Source organism: Protopterus annectens, chromosome 11.part0, assembly GCF_019279795.1.
Source record: "Protopterus annectens isolate FY-2018-M chromosome 11.part0, PAN1.0, whole genome shotgun sequence".
Lineage (NCBI taxonomy): Eukaryota > Metazoa > Chordata > Ceratodontiformes > Protopteridae > Protopterus > Protopterus annectens.
Window position 1 is genome coordinate 290,881,645 of NC_056745.1, and position 16,600 is coordinate 290,898,244.

Genomic DNA, 16,600 nt, shown 5'->3' on the forward strand with positions numbered 1-16,600 from the left:
TTGATAAGTCTGCATGATTGGATAAAAGGACAAATGCAGTCCATGCAGTGATACAGTTCTCATGTCACTACCAGGGAAGGGGTTAGACCACCCACAATAAAAATGTCCTGACATTAGCAATGATGGTGAGGGCATAATAACTCAGATGTCTCCATGGATGACAAGCCCCCTCAGACAACTCTCACCTCAGTGGATATGGTGTTTTCCAACCACTTGTGGAACAAATGGGCAACCAGCAGAGGGAAGAATTTGATGGTCAGCAGGCAGACAGAAGCAAAAGGATAAAACAAATCTGTACAGTCCTGTGATAACTGCTCACCACCTGCAAGGTCTGATGTATCTACTTCTGAGAGGTACAGTTGGTAGCCAGCCTTTAAGCAATAGCTTGCATTATATGTTATTCAAAGTCGATTCTTAGTTTTTTTTCCAACCATCTCAAATGGCTTCCTTATACAGGACAACCTTTGCAAGTTATCTCCAATTCTTTTCACCATTCTCGGTGCTACATTTATCCTGCCTTGCCAGAGATAATTTCCTATATTCTTCTTCCAGAACTACTAACACAAAGTGTTAAATCTATACTGTAACATCCCCCAAAGTAAACTCAATAAACAGGAAAAAATCTGCTCCATACTCTGGCCCATAAAAGGCATAGCAAAAAAATTAATCCCAGAAAGAATACCAGTCAGCCACACAACACAAACACACATACCCTTATGTACACAGTTTGGAGGCTTGCCTATTTCATTCTGTATAGTCTTTGGGATGTGGGACAAAACTGGAGTTCCCAGCAAAATCTCAAAGGGGTGCAAGCAGGGCATGCACACTCTACAGATAAGGCAATGTTACAGAAAAATAAGAAAGGAGACAGTTAAGGAAGAATTCAATTTGCCTATTAACTTTAATTACTTTCTAAATAAATAAATAATAATAGAACATAATCTAATATTTCTAAAAACTCCTAATTGACAGATATCCATCTACATTTAACACCCCAAATAACTACTGAATTTCAGATACAAATGGGTCTTTTGTCTAAGAAAAAATAGTGAGGCAGACTTTGGGAATGTTGCCTGGAGACCCTACAATACAAGCCTGCTGTTGGCATTAATACATTTCAAACTGATCCAAAAGTGGCAGGACACCCCCCCAACCTAATTAGAATAAAAACAAGAAAGCAAAGTCAAAGCCATCCCTGCTGGCACAGAGGGCCAAAGCTATGACTAGGTGACCAAAGTTTGATTAGCAGCTCAGATGGGTGAATCTATCCTGGGGAGGACAGAGTAGGCTATCTAATCACACAATCCCTTGCAGGAGGGGTGGCAATGCAAGTATAGTCTGACAGAGGGCATTGGTCCACCAACCACTGTGCAATATCAATGACTGCATTTGCACAACCGCATGCACTCAAAAGGGGATGGGATAAAGTTCTCACTGTGATGAGGGTTATATACCCTCCTGTCCAGGGGTGGGGTGATGGTTTAAATGTGTCTTCATTGCAAGCATGCCACCAAGAGCACAAAAACATCCCTCACGATTACTTGAACTGCCACATTATGGACTGCTCTTACCCATGTGATGGTGAATGAATGAGCAGGGGTGGCACAGCTCAATTGTCCACAGACAGGAAATCCACAAAAAACATACAATAAAAGATGGAGAAAGCCAATTCGAAATGTAAAGCAATTCAGGCAACCTATCTGCCTATGGTCAAGATCTGACCAACAGCCTTCCCCTGTGGACAGCTCTAAAGGTAGTAGCCATGAAAATAAAAATGATATTCCTTTCTCTACACCTTCAGATAATGGTTTCTGGTTAATAGGCTTACTGGCTCAAGGACAGAACCCACATGGTTAGAATTGCTGGAGCCATGTCAGACTCCAAACCAGTTACAAGTGGCGTCCCACAAGGCTCAGTCCTGAGACCTCTCTTGTTCGGTATATATTACTCGGAGGTACAGGCCAACACAAAAGGACTGGTGCCAGAGCCATGGCCTCAAGCTAAACGCCAAAAAGTGTATAGTCATCCCCTTTGGCAAAAACAAAGTGCCCACAAATTACCACATAGGTGATAATCCATTAAGTACAGAAGAAGTAATTAGGGACCTGGGGACCCAAGTTGCTAGCAATCTCTCATTTGACAACCACGTGGCCAAAGTAGTTAGAAAACCATTTTATATAGCCCACCTAATCATGAAGGGATTCACATCTAGATTAGGGGAGGTCATCGTGCCTCTTTACTCATCCCTCATCAGGCCCATAATCGAGTACAATGCCCCTTTTGGGATGTACCTTACCAAACACCTGCAGCAACTGGAAAGACCCCAAAAGTACCACACCAAGAGGATCAAAGAGCTCAAACAGATGCCATATGCTGCCCGGTTAAAGAAACTCCAGCTCTACTGAGTGGCATACCGCCTGCTCAGAGGCGACCTGTGCCTGACGTATAAAGCCATGTCCAACCCGGAATTAAGGGACAGCACCTCAAAAAATCCAAATCCCATCGAGCTACACGCTCGAGAGACTTGAACCTCAGCACTGAAATAAATAGGACATGCTGGAGGGACAGATTCATAACCCAGAGGCTCCCTTCACTCTGGAATAAAATCCAAGTCCAGGTTAGGCAGAGTCCCTCATTAACTCTCTTCAAGAGGAATCTTGATGAGTGGATGGGAGATCGTAGGTTTACCCCGGGTATCACTTCTGTGTCACTGTTAGACAGAGGCACAGTATACTAACCTCGAAAAAGGGCATAGCAAAATTAATTTAAAATGGGTGGCGAAAGCCAAACATACTCTGGCTATGCTTATAAATGCCCTAGGGCAGATAGCCTAGTATGAACTTATGAACCTATTTGTAAATATGAATGTTGAACTACAGACTTGTTTTCTTAAATGAAAGAATATGCTGTGAAATGTTGAACTTAAAACAATGTAGCAACATTGCCCTCTGCTGTAAAGAAAGCTAAGTCAGGCATTTCTTGTCTGTCCTTTGAAATTACTTCATGCCTGTCCTTTGAAGTTAAAGATTCAGTCATTCTGCCTGGGCTAGCACATTCTTTCTATTGTTGTTAGATTTCTGGATTTAAATATGCAAATGTATTTATATTGCTCTGGTTTCTGCCTAGGTGTAAAGAATGTAAATGCAGTTTCTGTGTGGCCTGGCAACCCAGGGAAGTGTAAGAATAATGTAATGTTTATCAGAACTGCAATTTCAATTTAAACAGGGAGAACCAGAAGGCATTAAGCATTTTTGTCTTTACTATCCAACTCATCAGCAATGTCTTGCTCTATAAGTAAGTTATCTTAGACTTGTGTTTTCTATTAGAAATATCTAGAAACTAGAAAGATTAAACCAACTGTTTTTTCTGTGAGGTCAGAACTGTACTACTGGATTATTTTAAGTATTTCTCTGTACTCACTGAACTCTTGACTAGCACTGTGAAGTAGAAGTATTGTCTTGTGTTTTTAGTATTTATTATTAAATATTTTAAAACCTTTCAACTGTGGCGGTTTTGTGTAGAGATAAGCCCCAAGAGTACATTACATGTATATAAGGATCCTGTACCAAGTCACTCTAATAAGCCTCGACTGTTTAGTCACACTTACCACATGAATAATAATGTTGCACAGTAATAATTGGACACCCTTTTAAGGGCCTTTGAGTAGCTGATAAGTATTAGTGGGTGGTGGCAAGTGGAACTACTGTATAGTGTGGGAGAAAGGGGCACAGCTGGAGAAATTGTGCCAGCCTTCCCCAGGAGTGTCTGTGTGGTTGTATAAACTCTTCTCAAAGTGTGTGTGTGTGTGTGTGTGTGTGTGTGTGTGTGTGTGTGTGTGTGTGTGTGTGTGTGTGTGTGTCAGCTACTTGGGCAGGGACATGAAGCACTGGCTGGACAGAAAGGGTGCTAGAGGTTTTAGCTTGCCCACTAATCTGAGATCTGGACCCTATAGCTGTGCCAGTGGGGAGTCTTATTGGGGACCTGGAGAGCAAGGGAGTGACCAAACCCAGACTGACTGTGATCTCTGTGTGCTCTTAAGGGAAATTGCGCTTTACTGTGTGTATTTGTTATCCTTTCCTCATATACGAGACGCCCTCTCTGGTGTTAGTGGTGAGGATTGAGGCTCCTTGATTGCTGGGCCAGGGCACGGCGTCACATGCTCTCATAAAAGTTTCTGGTACAGGGCTACTAGCAAGCAACTGTCTGCATATGGAAAAAGGATTATATTTTGTTTCCAGAAATATGTAAACACTGGAACTAAACATTTGGTAACTATGTTGGATGTGGACAGCTCAAGTTAGAAAATTCAGCACTGAAAGTGATGACTACCTTCCAGTAATCCAGGAATTTTTCCAATTCATGATGCATCAAAGTTAGGGTTTTCTTGTCAATTAAGTTTAGAATAGCTTCATAGGTGTGTACTAGGCTAATGGCCCTGGAGCCTTTACAAGCCTAGCTCATAGGATTACCCTGGCATCGTGCCACTCGACCTTAGTTCCCAGTGCCACTGTCTAGTAGAGCCTCTGGAGTGATCAACCAGGGTGAATTTTCTATTTCCCATCCACTCATCAAGATTTCTCTTGAAGAGGGCCAGTGAGGTGCTCTGTTTGACATGTATGGAAAGTCTATTCCATAGCATGGGCAGTCTCTGGGTTATGAATCTGCCCCTACAGCACTTTCTGTTGATTGTGGTAATGAGGTTGAGGTCACTGGAGCGTGTGGTGCAGAGGTATTGGGATTTCTTTAGATGTAGCATTTCTAACATAGCTGGGTCAGAAGTGGCTTTGTAAGTCAAGCAAAGATCGCCTAAGTAGACGATATGAGACAGAGAATAGTTGGAGTTTTTTTGAGTCTGTCCATATAGGACAAGTATTTAAGGCCTAGGATCCTCTTTGTGAGGTATTTTTGCTGCCTCTCCAGTTGTTGTTGGTGTCTAGTGAGGTACATGAGAAATGGGACATTGTATCGATGATTGCCCTAATGAGGGAAGAGTAGAGGGAGACAATGACCTCTTTCTTCATGGATGCAAAAACCTTAGTAATGAGATGTGCCAAGGACTTTCTGACCACAGTGGCAATGTAGTGGTCAAAAGAGAGGTTGCTGTCAACCTGTGTTCCCAGATCTCTTATAATGCCTTCTGTGTTCAGTGGACTACCATCAATGTGGTAATTCATGGGAACTCGGTTCTTCCCAAAGGGGATGATGAGAAACCATTTCCAGTGCTAAAAATATTGCTTTTTCTTCGACATTACAAATACACATAATTAACTCAGAGTAGTACCTTAGAGATGTGGGAAGTTATATAAAGTATGGGAAACTGGAGGAGTTCTACCACTCATGGGTACTCTTAGTAATTTGTACTTTAGACAGCACAAGATTTACTCTAATACCTAAAAGACATTACTGGGAATGTCAGTTGAGTACCAAAGTTCTACTGAAAACCTATTGTAAATGATGCCTCAAACAAATATTAATATTGCAAACCTAACTGCTAAAGAAAACTTAAAAGAAATTTGTTTACTATAAATTAAGGTTTGATTTACAATATTAAAAGCCAAAACTTAAATCACATTTTACATTTATTTTCAGTGAAATGACATTTTCATTGCATCCATCCATTTTCAATATGTACGGAAACATATTCAAGGCTTTGATGAACCAGGGAATAGCCAGACAACAATTGTCATACAATAGAAGCAAAAATACATACAAGAAAAGCCATTAATTCTGAAAGGCATGCCACTGCAAATAAAGCACACGCACACCTAAAGGAAAACATTAATGCTGCCAATTAACCCCTAATTACGTCTTTTTGGATGTGGGAGAAAACTCCAGCCCTGGGCTTAAACTCTTGTGGACACAAAGGAGGACATATAAACTCAGCATAGCAGGAAATCCAGCAGAGAACCAAATCACAAAATGATGTGCAGTGACACAACAGTGCTAACCTTTGTACCACTGCAGTCCATGATTGTTTGAAGTGCAGCAAAAATATTTCCAGACTATTTATCCCAGTAACCTTAACTTCCAGAGCTATACCATTAACAGAGATGTACACTCCAGCTTAAAGCTTTCCATTGCTTAATGATGCTCACCAAATTACCCCTACACACTGTGCAGGAAATAGGGATGTCCTATTCTTGTATGTTGCAGTATTCTCACTGTGGAATCCTCCACCTCAGGTGACCACAAATGTCCGGCTTCTATGCAGAAGCTTAAGCCTGGTCCTGCTAGGTGGGTGGGATGTCACACACAGGGCTATAAAACCATGGGCCTTAAATGTGACGTCTGCATGCACAGACTTCAGAACTTCTTTGCCGCAGTCTAACGTCAGCTTGCTCGCTTCACTCCGCACTTCAGAAGACATCTAAAGAAAAGTACCCATTGGGGAATTTTCTGTTTTCTCTTGAGCATAGGTTGCTGCTGTCCCCTTTTAAATAGCTGATGTTATCTAGAAAGGGGAAATGTAAGTGCTGCTACCAGCTTCCACACAAGGATTCCCATGAACTTTGTTTTGCTTACACCAATCCCATGACCATACGACCTGTAGTATTTGCCAATCATTTCTCCCTAAAACCCTTCATAGTCATCTGGCAGACCTAAAACTTTTCCATGAAAACCAGCATCTAAAGCGATTAGCCTTAGGCATGGATGCCTAGCTGGCCACTGAAGTAGAGCTGCCTAAAAAGAAGATCAAGGTTGCAAGGCCTACTGTATCTGCCCCTCTGACTTCAGACATCCCGCCAGCTACTGGTCTAATGGCTGAGGGATGGCCGGAAGAACTGGTGACTTCCGCAGATACCTCTGTGGAAGCCACTCTAGAATCTCCAGTCGGCACGTCCTTGGAGGTTATCCTGAAGTCAGTTTCGGCTGATGTCGAGGGGGAACTGGGCTTCACTGGACAGCCACTCATGGTGTCAGAACAGAACTCTTCTCCTACATGCCAGATGCCCGATCCTACGCCTGCTCCTCCACTATCAGCCACCAAGACCACTCCTCTTAACAGGAAGCAAAAAACCAAACATATTACTTCATCAGCTGAAGACCAACCAGACGGGCAAACTTTCTCAGTCTTTGGTACAGGCCTTTATGGCTCTTAGGCCCACAGCTTCTCTTGCTACTACTCTGCCTACTCTCAGCTCTAGGCCAACTTCAGTCTCTTCATTTCCACCAGCTCAAACACAGGAGGAAGATTCCTCCTTCTCTTCTTCAGATGAATCGGACATATACATCCCAACTAGCTTCTCCCCTGTACTACTACTCCCCTGATAAGGATTTCATGGAAGGAGTCTCCCGACCTGAAGATATTTCTTTTGGGGAGACTATATCCAAAATGAGGGAGTATTTCAAATGGGATGCCACACAGATGAACGAGGTTCAAAAGAGGTACTTTGAACTGCTGTAAATAGAATTACTCTCCCCCTCTGTAATCGCCCCTGTGATTCCAGCTTACCTGGATGCATTTGCCACAGCCTCCAAGACCCCTGAATCACAGCCCTAGCACCTGACACGTTTTATAAGGTCCCTGATGACCAACAAGTACCTCATCAAGCCTCCTACGGCAGATACTGCAGTGGCCCCCGATAAACAATCCAAAGAAAATGTCCTCCTCCTCCTCCCATCTGACAAGGACAGTAAGGTCATGGACAGACAGGAAAAAAAGATTTACACGTCTTCCACACTAGCCTTCAGGGTAATCAATTATCAGACCCACATGGTTAAATATGCCCTAGACTTGGTTTCCCAGGCAACTTCATTACTTTCTAACCTGCCTGACTCACCTAACAAACCACCGGTAGCATCTAAGGTCTCATTAGCAGCATAGGTTGCCAGACATTCTGTAAAGTGCAGCTATGATGCTGCTGAGGCTTCAGCCAGATCTGCTGCTTCAGCTTCTGTTCTACGCTGATATTCCTGGCTCTGACTACAGCCACTACCTGATGATTTTAAGAACAAAATCTTGGATGCACCCCTAGACAATAAATTCTTGTTTGGCAAACAGTCCACTGAGCTGTTCAAAAGCCTCCAGGAAAAAAAAGAACTCCAGGACCTCAAACATTTATTAGTCTCACCTATTCCAAAATTCTACAGAAACTATCCAGCCAAGCCCACCTTTGTCAGGAGGGCCCCTGCCCCATCCTCCTCCTCTTCTTCACAGCACAGGAAAAGATCCAGAAAGGCTGCTTCCCTCAGGACAGCTTCTTCACAACCCACCCCAGGCAGCCCTTTCCAGATAGAAACAGTGCGTGACTGCCTAAGCTACATACCCCTCTCCACCCACCTCTCTCACTGACTACCCATTTGGAAAGAAGTCACCTCAGACCGCTGGGTCTTATCAATAGCTGAAAAAGGGTACTTTATGACCTGACAAGAAAAAACCCTTGTACAAGGCATACCTCCCTCCCACCCCACCCCCCCCAAACAAAACAGCTACATCTAATCCCTCAGATCATCCAAGATCTGCTCTTACAAGGGACCACAGAAAGGGTCCGTTCAAGCCAAGGTCAGGGTTCTACTCCAGACTTTTCCTAGTACCAAAAAAGGATGGCCCTTGGAGGCCTACTCTGGACTTGTTCCTGCTAAATCCTTTCCTGCTGGTTCGTTCATTCAGAATATCATCCCTTCAAACTCTTCTGATACTACTGCCACCCTGAGTATTCTTGGCCTCTTTGGACCTGAAGGTGGCATACCTCTATATCCCCATCCAACCAGACTACAGGAAGTTTTTACACTTTGTTGTGCCATCCTCACACGTTCACTTTACTGACTTGCCTTTTGGTTTATCTACTGCACCAAAGGTCTTCACCAAGTGTCTAGACCCAGAAATAGCCTACTGCACAACAAAAGGCATACAAATTTACCCATACCTGGACGACCTACTAATTTTAGCAGAAGAGGAAAATACTCTCAGGACCCACTTCACTATGTCCCTGCTTCAGAGCTTAAGGTTCACTCTCAACCTGACAAAGTTCTCCCTCACCCCAACCCATGACCAAACCTTCCTGGGCTGCAGGACAAGGACAGACCTGATGAAGGCCTTCCTTCCTCAGGACAAAGTCTACTCCCTAACAAACTTCTTCCGGAGCTACTTCTGGACAACCACATTTCTGCCAGGCAGTTCCTCAGTCTGCTGGGACTTATGGCAGCTACACTTCCTATGCTACCTCTAGCCAGGCTGCACATGCGAAAGTTCCAATGGTACTCATAAAATGTCTGGTCACAATACAATCACCCCCTGAAATTTCAGGTGCCCTTCTTACCCTGCCTAAAGACAGAGGTGAGGTGGTGGATCCAACTAGTAAGTAAACCAGAATCCAGGCCTACTTCTGCAACTCACCAAGCTGGAGCAATCTATGCATATAGATGCCTCCGATCTAGGGTGGGGGTCCACTATGAATGGCCTCAAGGTTCAGACTTAATGGGAGCCCTCTCTCCAGAAAAAACACATCAACTTGAGAGAGATGACTTCTCTCGATCTAGCCCTACAGATCTTCCTTCCTCTTATTCATCCAGGCCCAATCCAAATCTTTACAGACAACACAACTGTGATCTGGTACATCAACAAATGGGGGGGGGGGGCAGATCCTATTTACTGTGCAGGCTTGCAATACAGGCATGGGAGTTAGCCACCCAGTGCAATGGCACACTGTAGGCAGTCTACATTCCATCCCAAGACAACTATCAGGTGGAATGCCCTCAGCAGATCCTTCACTCAACATCACGAGTGGATGTTTGGGTCAATGTCTGTTTTTTAAGTTTACGTTTGGATTTGTCATTGGATCAATGAGTGGATGTTGCACAGAGATGTGTACTTACAGACTGTCCACCAGTGGGGCATACCACAGATCTGTCTGCATCCCCTCAGAACAGACAACTGCAACTATTCTGCTCCAGAACACCCTCCCCACTAGCTTGGAGAGTGAATGCCTTTTCGATTTCCTGGAAGGGACTGTTCCTTTATGCCTTCCCACCCTTTCCACTCATTCAGAAAGTCCTATTGAAAATCCTACTGGCCAAGGCAGCACTGGTTCCCCTTCCTTCTTGTATCTCCATCCAAGGGCAATCACTACAAGTTGCCTCACAAGGTGGGCCTGCTTCACACAACAGAAGGGATACCCGATTCATTCACACCTGGAAATACTTAGCCTAACCCTGTGGGTGATAAACTACTGATCCTTTTCAGACACCTGTAATCAGAGGATGTGCTATCCATCCTGCAGGAGGCCAGAAAACCCACTACCAGGAGACCCTATGCTGCCACATGGAAAAGCTTCTTCAAATGGTGTCTCCAAATCCAACAGGATCCCTTCCAAGTGGATGTACCCTTAGTTCTAGCCTATGTGTGAGAGCTCCTAAAATCAGAACTTTCATACTCTTCAGTGAAAGTCCACTTTCTGCTATTTCAGCCTGCTTACTCTATGGATCCCACCCCTCCTTTCCAGTCTGGAGCTCAAACTTTTCCTGAAGGGGGTTTTCCACGTCAGACCACCAAGAAAACCTTTCCCCCCTTTGGACTTGAACTATGTAGTGGAAAAACTCACCACTGCCCCCTTTGAAGCAGCAAGCTCTGCCTCTCAGCAGATGTGTACCTGGAATACTGTCCTATTAGTAGTCCTTAATTCAAACAGGACAGTCTTTGAGCTGCAAACTCTAATGGAATCCCCATCCTACACTAACTTCTACAAAGATAGAGTAACCCTTCGCACGAATCCCTCCTTCATGCCCAAAGTGGTCAATGAGCTGTCCCTCAACTAGTCTATTCATTTACCCTCCTTTTTCCCTTCACCGCAAAATGACAGTGAGAGAGTGCTCCACTCACGATGTCCACAGACAATTAAGATTTTACCTGGACAAGACCAAGAGCATTAGAAGGTCCAGTCAACTCTTTGTATCCTTTCACTCCAGGGCCCTGGGGAAAGCTGTATCCAAATAGACAATATCTTCTTGGATACGAAAAACTATTGCCTACTTCTACTCCTTTTATGGCAAAGACTAACCCTACAATGTTAAGGAACATTCGACTAGAGCAGTGGCCTCCTCAGGAACCTTCCTCAAAGGCCTGGATAAGGCCACCATACTAGAGGCAGCCACATGGTCATCTGTGCACACCTTTACCAAACATTTTACATTTGACAATATATCCAGAGCCAGGAAAGGATTTGCAAGGGCCATCCTCCATGGCTTTCTGGAGATTGCTACTTCTTCCTCCACCCCTTTCTCAACTTGAGTTGTGGTACCCACAGTACACTCCCACAGTGAGAATACTTCAACATGAGAATAGGAGGACAGGGATTAGTGGTGTAAAATCTTATAACCATAGATGTCCTTCTCTTCCATGTTGCAGTATTCCTTCCCTCCCTCCTATCCCCCTTAATCACATTTACCCTCTCCGAATGGCATTTCGCTTGTTCTCCTTAGGCTGTTGTCTGACTGGGCAGTCAGTTCTGAGGTCTGTGCATGCAGACGTCACATTTAAGGCCCATGGTTTATGGCCCTGTGTGTGATGTCCCACGCACCTAGCAGCAACCAGGCTTAAGCTATTCCATAGGAGCCGGACTTTTGGGTCGCCTGAGGCGGTGGATCCCACATTGAGAATACTGCAACATGGAAGAGAAGGACATCTATGGTTATAGTAAGATTTTACATAACTAATTTTTATGTGTTTTAATTTTTATAGATAATTAATATCCTGCAAACAGAAGCAATTGGATGCCAAAATTCAGTAAAAACTTTTGACATCATGTAGTATCATGTACATCAACCACTTTAACATTCACGGAGATGCACAGATATTACTAAAATTCATAAGCACTAGTATAACAAAGTATTATAACTGGTTCCCTGATCACAGCAGTCTTATATGTTTGACACATGAATGCCAAGCAATTGAGCTCAAGAGCAAAGCTCAACAGGTGGAATCTTGGCAGTCATGTCGCTAACGCATAATAAAAGGTTATGATCGATTACCTGATTATAAGTCTTTGTAATGCAAGCAGATTTATCTGCTTCATGTACAACCAGCTGCAGAAAAAAAGAGCTTAGGAGCACAAAGTGTTTTATTGGCTTTGAAAGTCAGTAAAGCACTCCGCTCTGTCAAACATAAGTTCATCTCTCAAAATCTCTGCTTAAGAATTCTGGACAAATCCAAAAATAATGAGGTGACAAAGGATCAAAATTAGGGACAGTGATTAAACATTGGTCTTATTCACGTAAAACGTTAGATTTTGCATTGATCTCTATTTCCTGAACACTAAAAAGTATGCAACTCCAATGCCTGGTTTATTAACAACCTATAATCCTTAGTGATTTACCACTAAACGAAAAGTTTATGAGTGATTAACTACAAATATGAGAAACTCAAAGACATATGGAAGGCATGTACACAGCAAACAGAAACAAAGCTGTTTTATCTTCAGATGCTGTTCTTAGACAGCCGGCATTGTCCTCTGTCCGTCTCTAGTACAGTCATAACAGTGGTTTAGAGTATGATCAACAATTGAGCACCAGTCCCCCAGTTATGGTTACCTATCGAGTCTCATCCTAGAGAAGCTGTCAACAAGTTTATCTTTTTTTCTGACATCGGAGCATAACCTTAACATTTCATGCATTACAATCAGTTCAATTTAACAGAACAGATTTTACAAAAAATTAAGCTTGTCAGGATTATCGGTAACCAGAATCATGAACCAAGTGAGGTACCCTCAAGGTAAGTGCTCCGGGCATGAAAACATTAAGACAGTATTATAGCACTGCTGCAAAAGCAATGTCAAGGGACAGGCTGTTAAAATGTGTTTTCTTCCTTTTTATTTCTGTAGGATGATGATACACAGACACACAAAAGCAATGCACATATACACATTCCATACAGAAAAATCTTTGAGTGAAATATACATGTGTTTGTGTGCTATGGTCGCTGCATAAAAAGTGGCAAAAAACTCATTACAATCTTTACAGATACGGGAAAAGTTTACCCTTGCTCTGAACATCTTAATTCGTGTTATGGAACAGCTACAGTTGGTCAGTCTGATAAGTTTAACATTCCAGGGCATAACATTTTCAAATAAACTGATTCGGAGTCAGCTATCATTTAGTCTTTAACACAAATACAGATGAAGGTCATTTTGATAAACATGACTGTCACTGCAGATATGGAGTCTTGTTTACTCTAGCATCCTTAAAGCTAATACAAAATATGCACATCAGAATACCGATCTCATTTACAAGCAATGTTATGCAAGCCAGATATTAGAGAAATAATGTAATGTTTAATTCAAATCATGTCATACCTTGACACAATTCGTCCAATTTCAAGCAAACAAAGGCACACTTGCCTTGCCTCTTTGTGCAAAACTGCAAAATAAAAAAAACATTCTGCTGTGAAAGCTGATTCTGGAGAAGTGTTATATATTAATTAAAAAAAACTGAGATGTTAGACAGAAAAAAACATTACATCTGTCTTAAAAGAAATGTGTTAATCAGTCATACATTAATCGCTTTTAAATAAAAAAAAACAGCTCATAGAACAAATAAAAGCTTTATGACAAACAGTAGGCAGAATAGAAGTTTGAACTCTTACTGAAATGATGCTCCTTTAGTGTTCTAACACTAGATTTATTTAACCAGAGAAATGGTATCTGCTATAATCATTTAAAAAGTTTAAAATATTTTGAAATATGTCCTAACCACAGAGGGACAGGACGAGAGTTCTCAGCATCTGATAAAGTTCAAATATACAAGACACAGATCTCTCAGCTTTCTAATTTTTAATTCTTACAAAAGTCAAGCTCCGTTTAAAAATTTAAAAAAAAATCCCCATTACAGAACTAGTTCAAGCCAAACTATTTTGTTAGTACAATTAATATAAAAATAAAAAAAGTTGGTACTTGCGTATTATCGTAGATTTTAAACCTGTCATCAGTGTTCATCTCATGCAGAAAGGAGTCAGAGTATTTTTTCTCAAAGATATGTGAAATTAAAGTGCCAATGAGGCAATTACCCTGAGCTAATAACTAGTTAACTAGAAAACTCAGTAATTAACACCAAATGTGAAAACTTGTGCTGCTAATTTGTATACGTTTGCCCCCCCCCCCCCTTTGGGCTACCCATACTATGGGCTAGCCAATGACATAGTTCTCTGAGGAATAACCACCAACCATATGGAGCTTACAATACAACTAATGCCATACTTCATCTTTAATTTTTAATTTTAATGCTTTAGTCCTCCTCTGACCATCAAGCATTCCCCTCTGGAAAACAATAACCCATATGTTCCCCTCTAGCAAGAGCCCTCTGGCTCACTTGTTCCTTGGGAGAGCACCATCATCTGCAGGATGACACATTTTTTTTTAATTAAGCCCTAACTTTCTGATGTGCATGCTTGTTGCTATCCAAGGGGTTAGTATGCTGTATGCCTTTTTAAAGCACAGTCCTGCCTCTGCACTGTCAATTGGCCCTACCCTTCTTGAGATGGGCACCTTGGTCTGGTTTCCAGTCTACACCAGGGATTCTACCTTGGACAGTGCGCCTGTGAGCACACAACTTGTGCTCTGCAAAAGACGGGCACAAAAAAGCAATGATTTTTCTTAGTGGCGATATATACATTATACAATGTGTGCATGCACGTGTATGTGTGGGATCACTACGGAATACCGAAATTCCACAATCAGAGACTCTAAATCCCGAATACCACAATCTCACGATTGTGGAATCTCAAACATTTAAAGTAAAACATCCAATAAACTAGTTTAACCTGTATGCAGGGGGGCAAGCCCCCCTGCACCCACCACACCCCCTACAACTTAAATATACCAACTCGCAGATAGCACTACAGTGGAGTGAACAGCAAAGTTTCTGTTCTGCACTATATGGCAATTCCCATTCACTACTTTAGAAATTTAGGCTTGTTCTTCAACTTTTTTTTTTTTTTCCTGCATCCTTTCAGCAAATCCTAACTGAACAAGGCTACATTGTAAAAAACTGCAGTGGAAATAACTGTATTAAGCTGGAGGCCTGAAACCATGAGGTTTCCATATGCTCAGAGATGTATTTTAGAGTTCTCAAACAACCTGTTTTTGTTCCAATGACTGCCTGAACAAAAAACATGATAAAAAAAAAAAATAGCCATATCATCATTTTTCCCTGCATCCTTTCAGTACATCCCAACTGACCAAAACATAAATATCTATAGTAAGCCAGGGACTGATTTTCTAGATACTCTGAGATGCATGTTAGAGTTTTTAAACAGCCTTTTCATCTTAAAATGGCCTGAAAAGAAAAGTTAAGTCTAACTCTTCAATTTTACTTTTCCCTGCATGCTTTCAAAATGCACCCTAACTGACCAAAACTACCCTGTAATAATTAAATTAAGTTGGGGGTCTGCTAAGCATCCAGAAGTCATGGGATTACAGTTGCTTTGAGGTGCATTTTGTAGCTCCTCCCCAAGCTTTCAATCCAGTGATGCCCTAAAAATTACGCACATGAAAAGAAATTCAGTCTTACTTTATTTCAAGAAAAAATAAGCTATATCCAAGTTTTTTTCTGCTCAATGCTGACCAAACCTCAGTTTACAATAAAATAAGAAACTAAATGCTTGTGATGATATGTATATCATTATCTAGGAGTAGTACCTGTTTCACTAAACTCCCAACTCAAAACAGGAAGTAACATTCTGTGTATCCCCTCTTGTGTTAATTTGGGATTAAAATTAAGGCATAAATGCCCACAGTCAAACTTCATGCTGCTATTCCCGTATTTATATGTAGCATGTCTCCTCACTTCCCACCCCAAAAGGCACCTACCTTCTGTGTACCCTTTTAATGTCAGCCTGGGATAAAACTGAAAGAAACAAATTGAATATAACACATTTACTGTCAGACATACATAAACAGTACGGTTATTTATTCTCCCCCAAAAGATAGCCTGCATAAAAAAATGTGTGATTGTGAAGAAAATGAAAAAAAAAATTACAATAATGTTTGCAACTTTTTACTTGTAAAGACAGTATTCCTATACACAAGCTACAGTGTCCCCATAATAATGGCCACACTTCAACCCAAGACAAAATACAGTGACCTCTGAAGTTTGTAATTATTTCTTTAACATTCCAGCCAATGTCACTGACACCCACAAAAGTACACACATGAGCAGGGGTGATTTTAGATTAGGTGGGGTTCCGGACAAAGGTGATTAATAACCTATTCCCAAATCCATTTATACAGCCTTGATGTGTGTGGGGCCACCAGCCCCCAGAAGGTCAGAGTATTCTGTGATATATTTATCCTTTATTTTTTAGAGAGGACTGTGAAACTGAGCAAGTGACAACAGGGTTAGTTACTTTCATCCAGTCACCTCAACTCCCACCAAGCAGTTATATCCACTTCCCTTGTACAATTCAGACGAAAGAGGCTGACAATGTAATGTACTTCACTTTTTTTACCAAACAGTTGCCACACTAACACACTGCTTCACATAATCACATTAGTCCTCCCAAGCCAAAATAACAAGCAAACAGCAGCAGGCAGCTATGTTCTTCCACAAAGAGAGAGCCACAGCAGTAGTTCTAGCTAATCTATCTGTGCATATCAGGTGTCCAGTTTAGTTC

The 16,600-nt window shown here is 41.9% G+C and overlaps 1 protein-coding gene across 1 annotated transcript in view; it reads right to left on the minus strand.

Annotated features, from left to right (window-relative positions):
- The window catches only part of GAS2L3 (growth arrest specific 2 like 3), a 791,099-nt gene that overhangs the window by 194,017 nt on the left and 580,482 nt on the right, over positions 1-16,600 (minus strand). Inside the window, exon 6 of the mRNA XM_044087786.1 lies at positions 13,287-13,350. Coding sequence (XP_043943721.1) covers positions 13,287-13,350 — 64 coding nt within the window. The remainder of the gene's footprint in view (positions 1-13,286; positions 13,351-16,600) is intronic.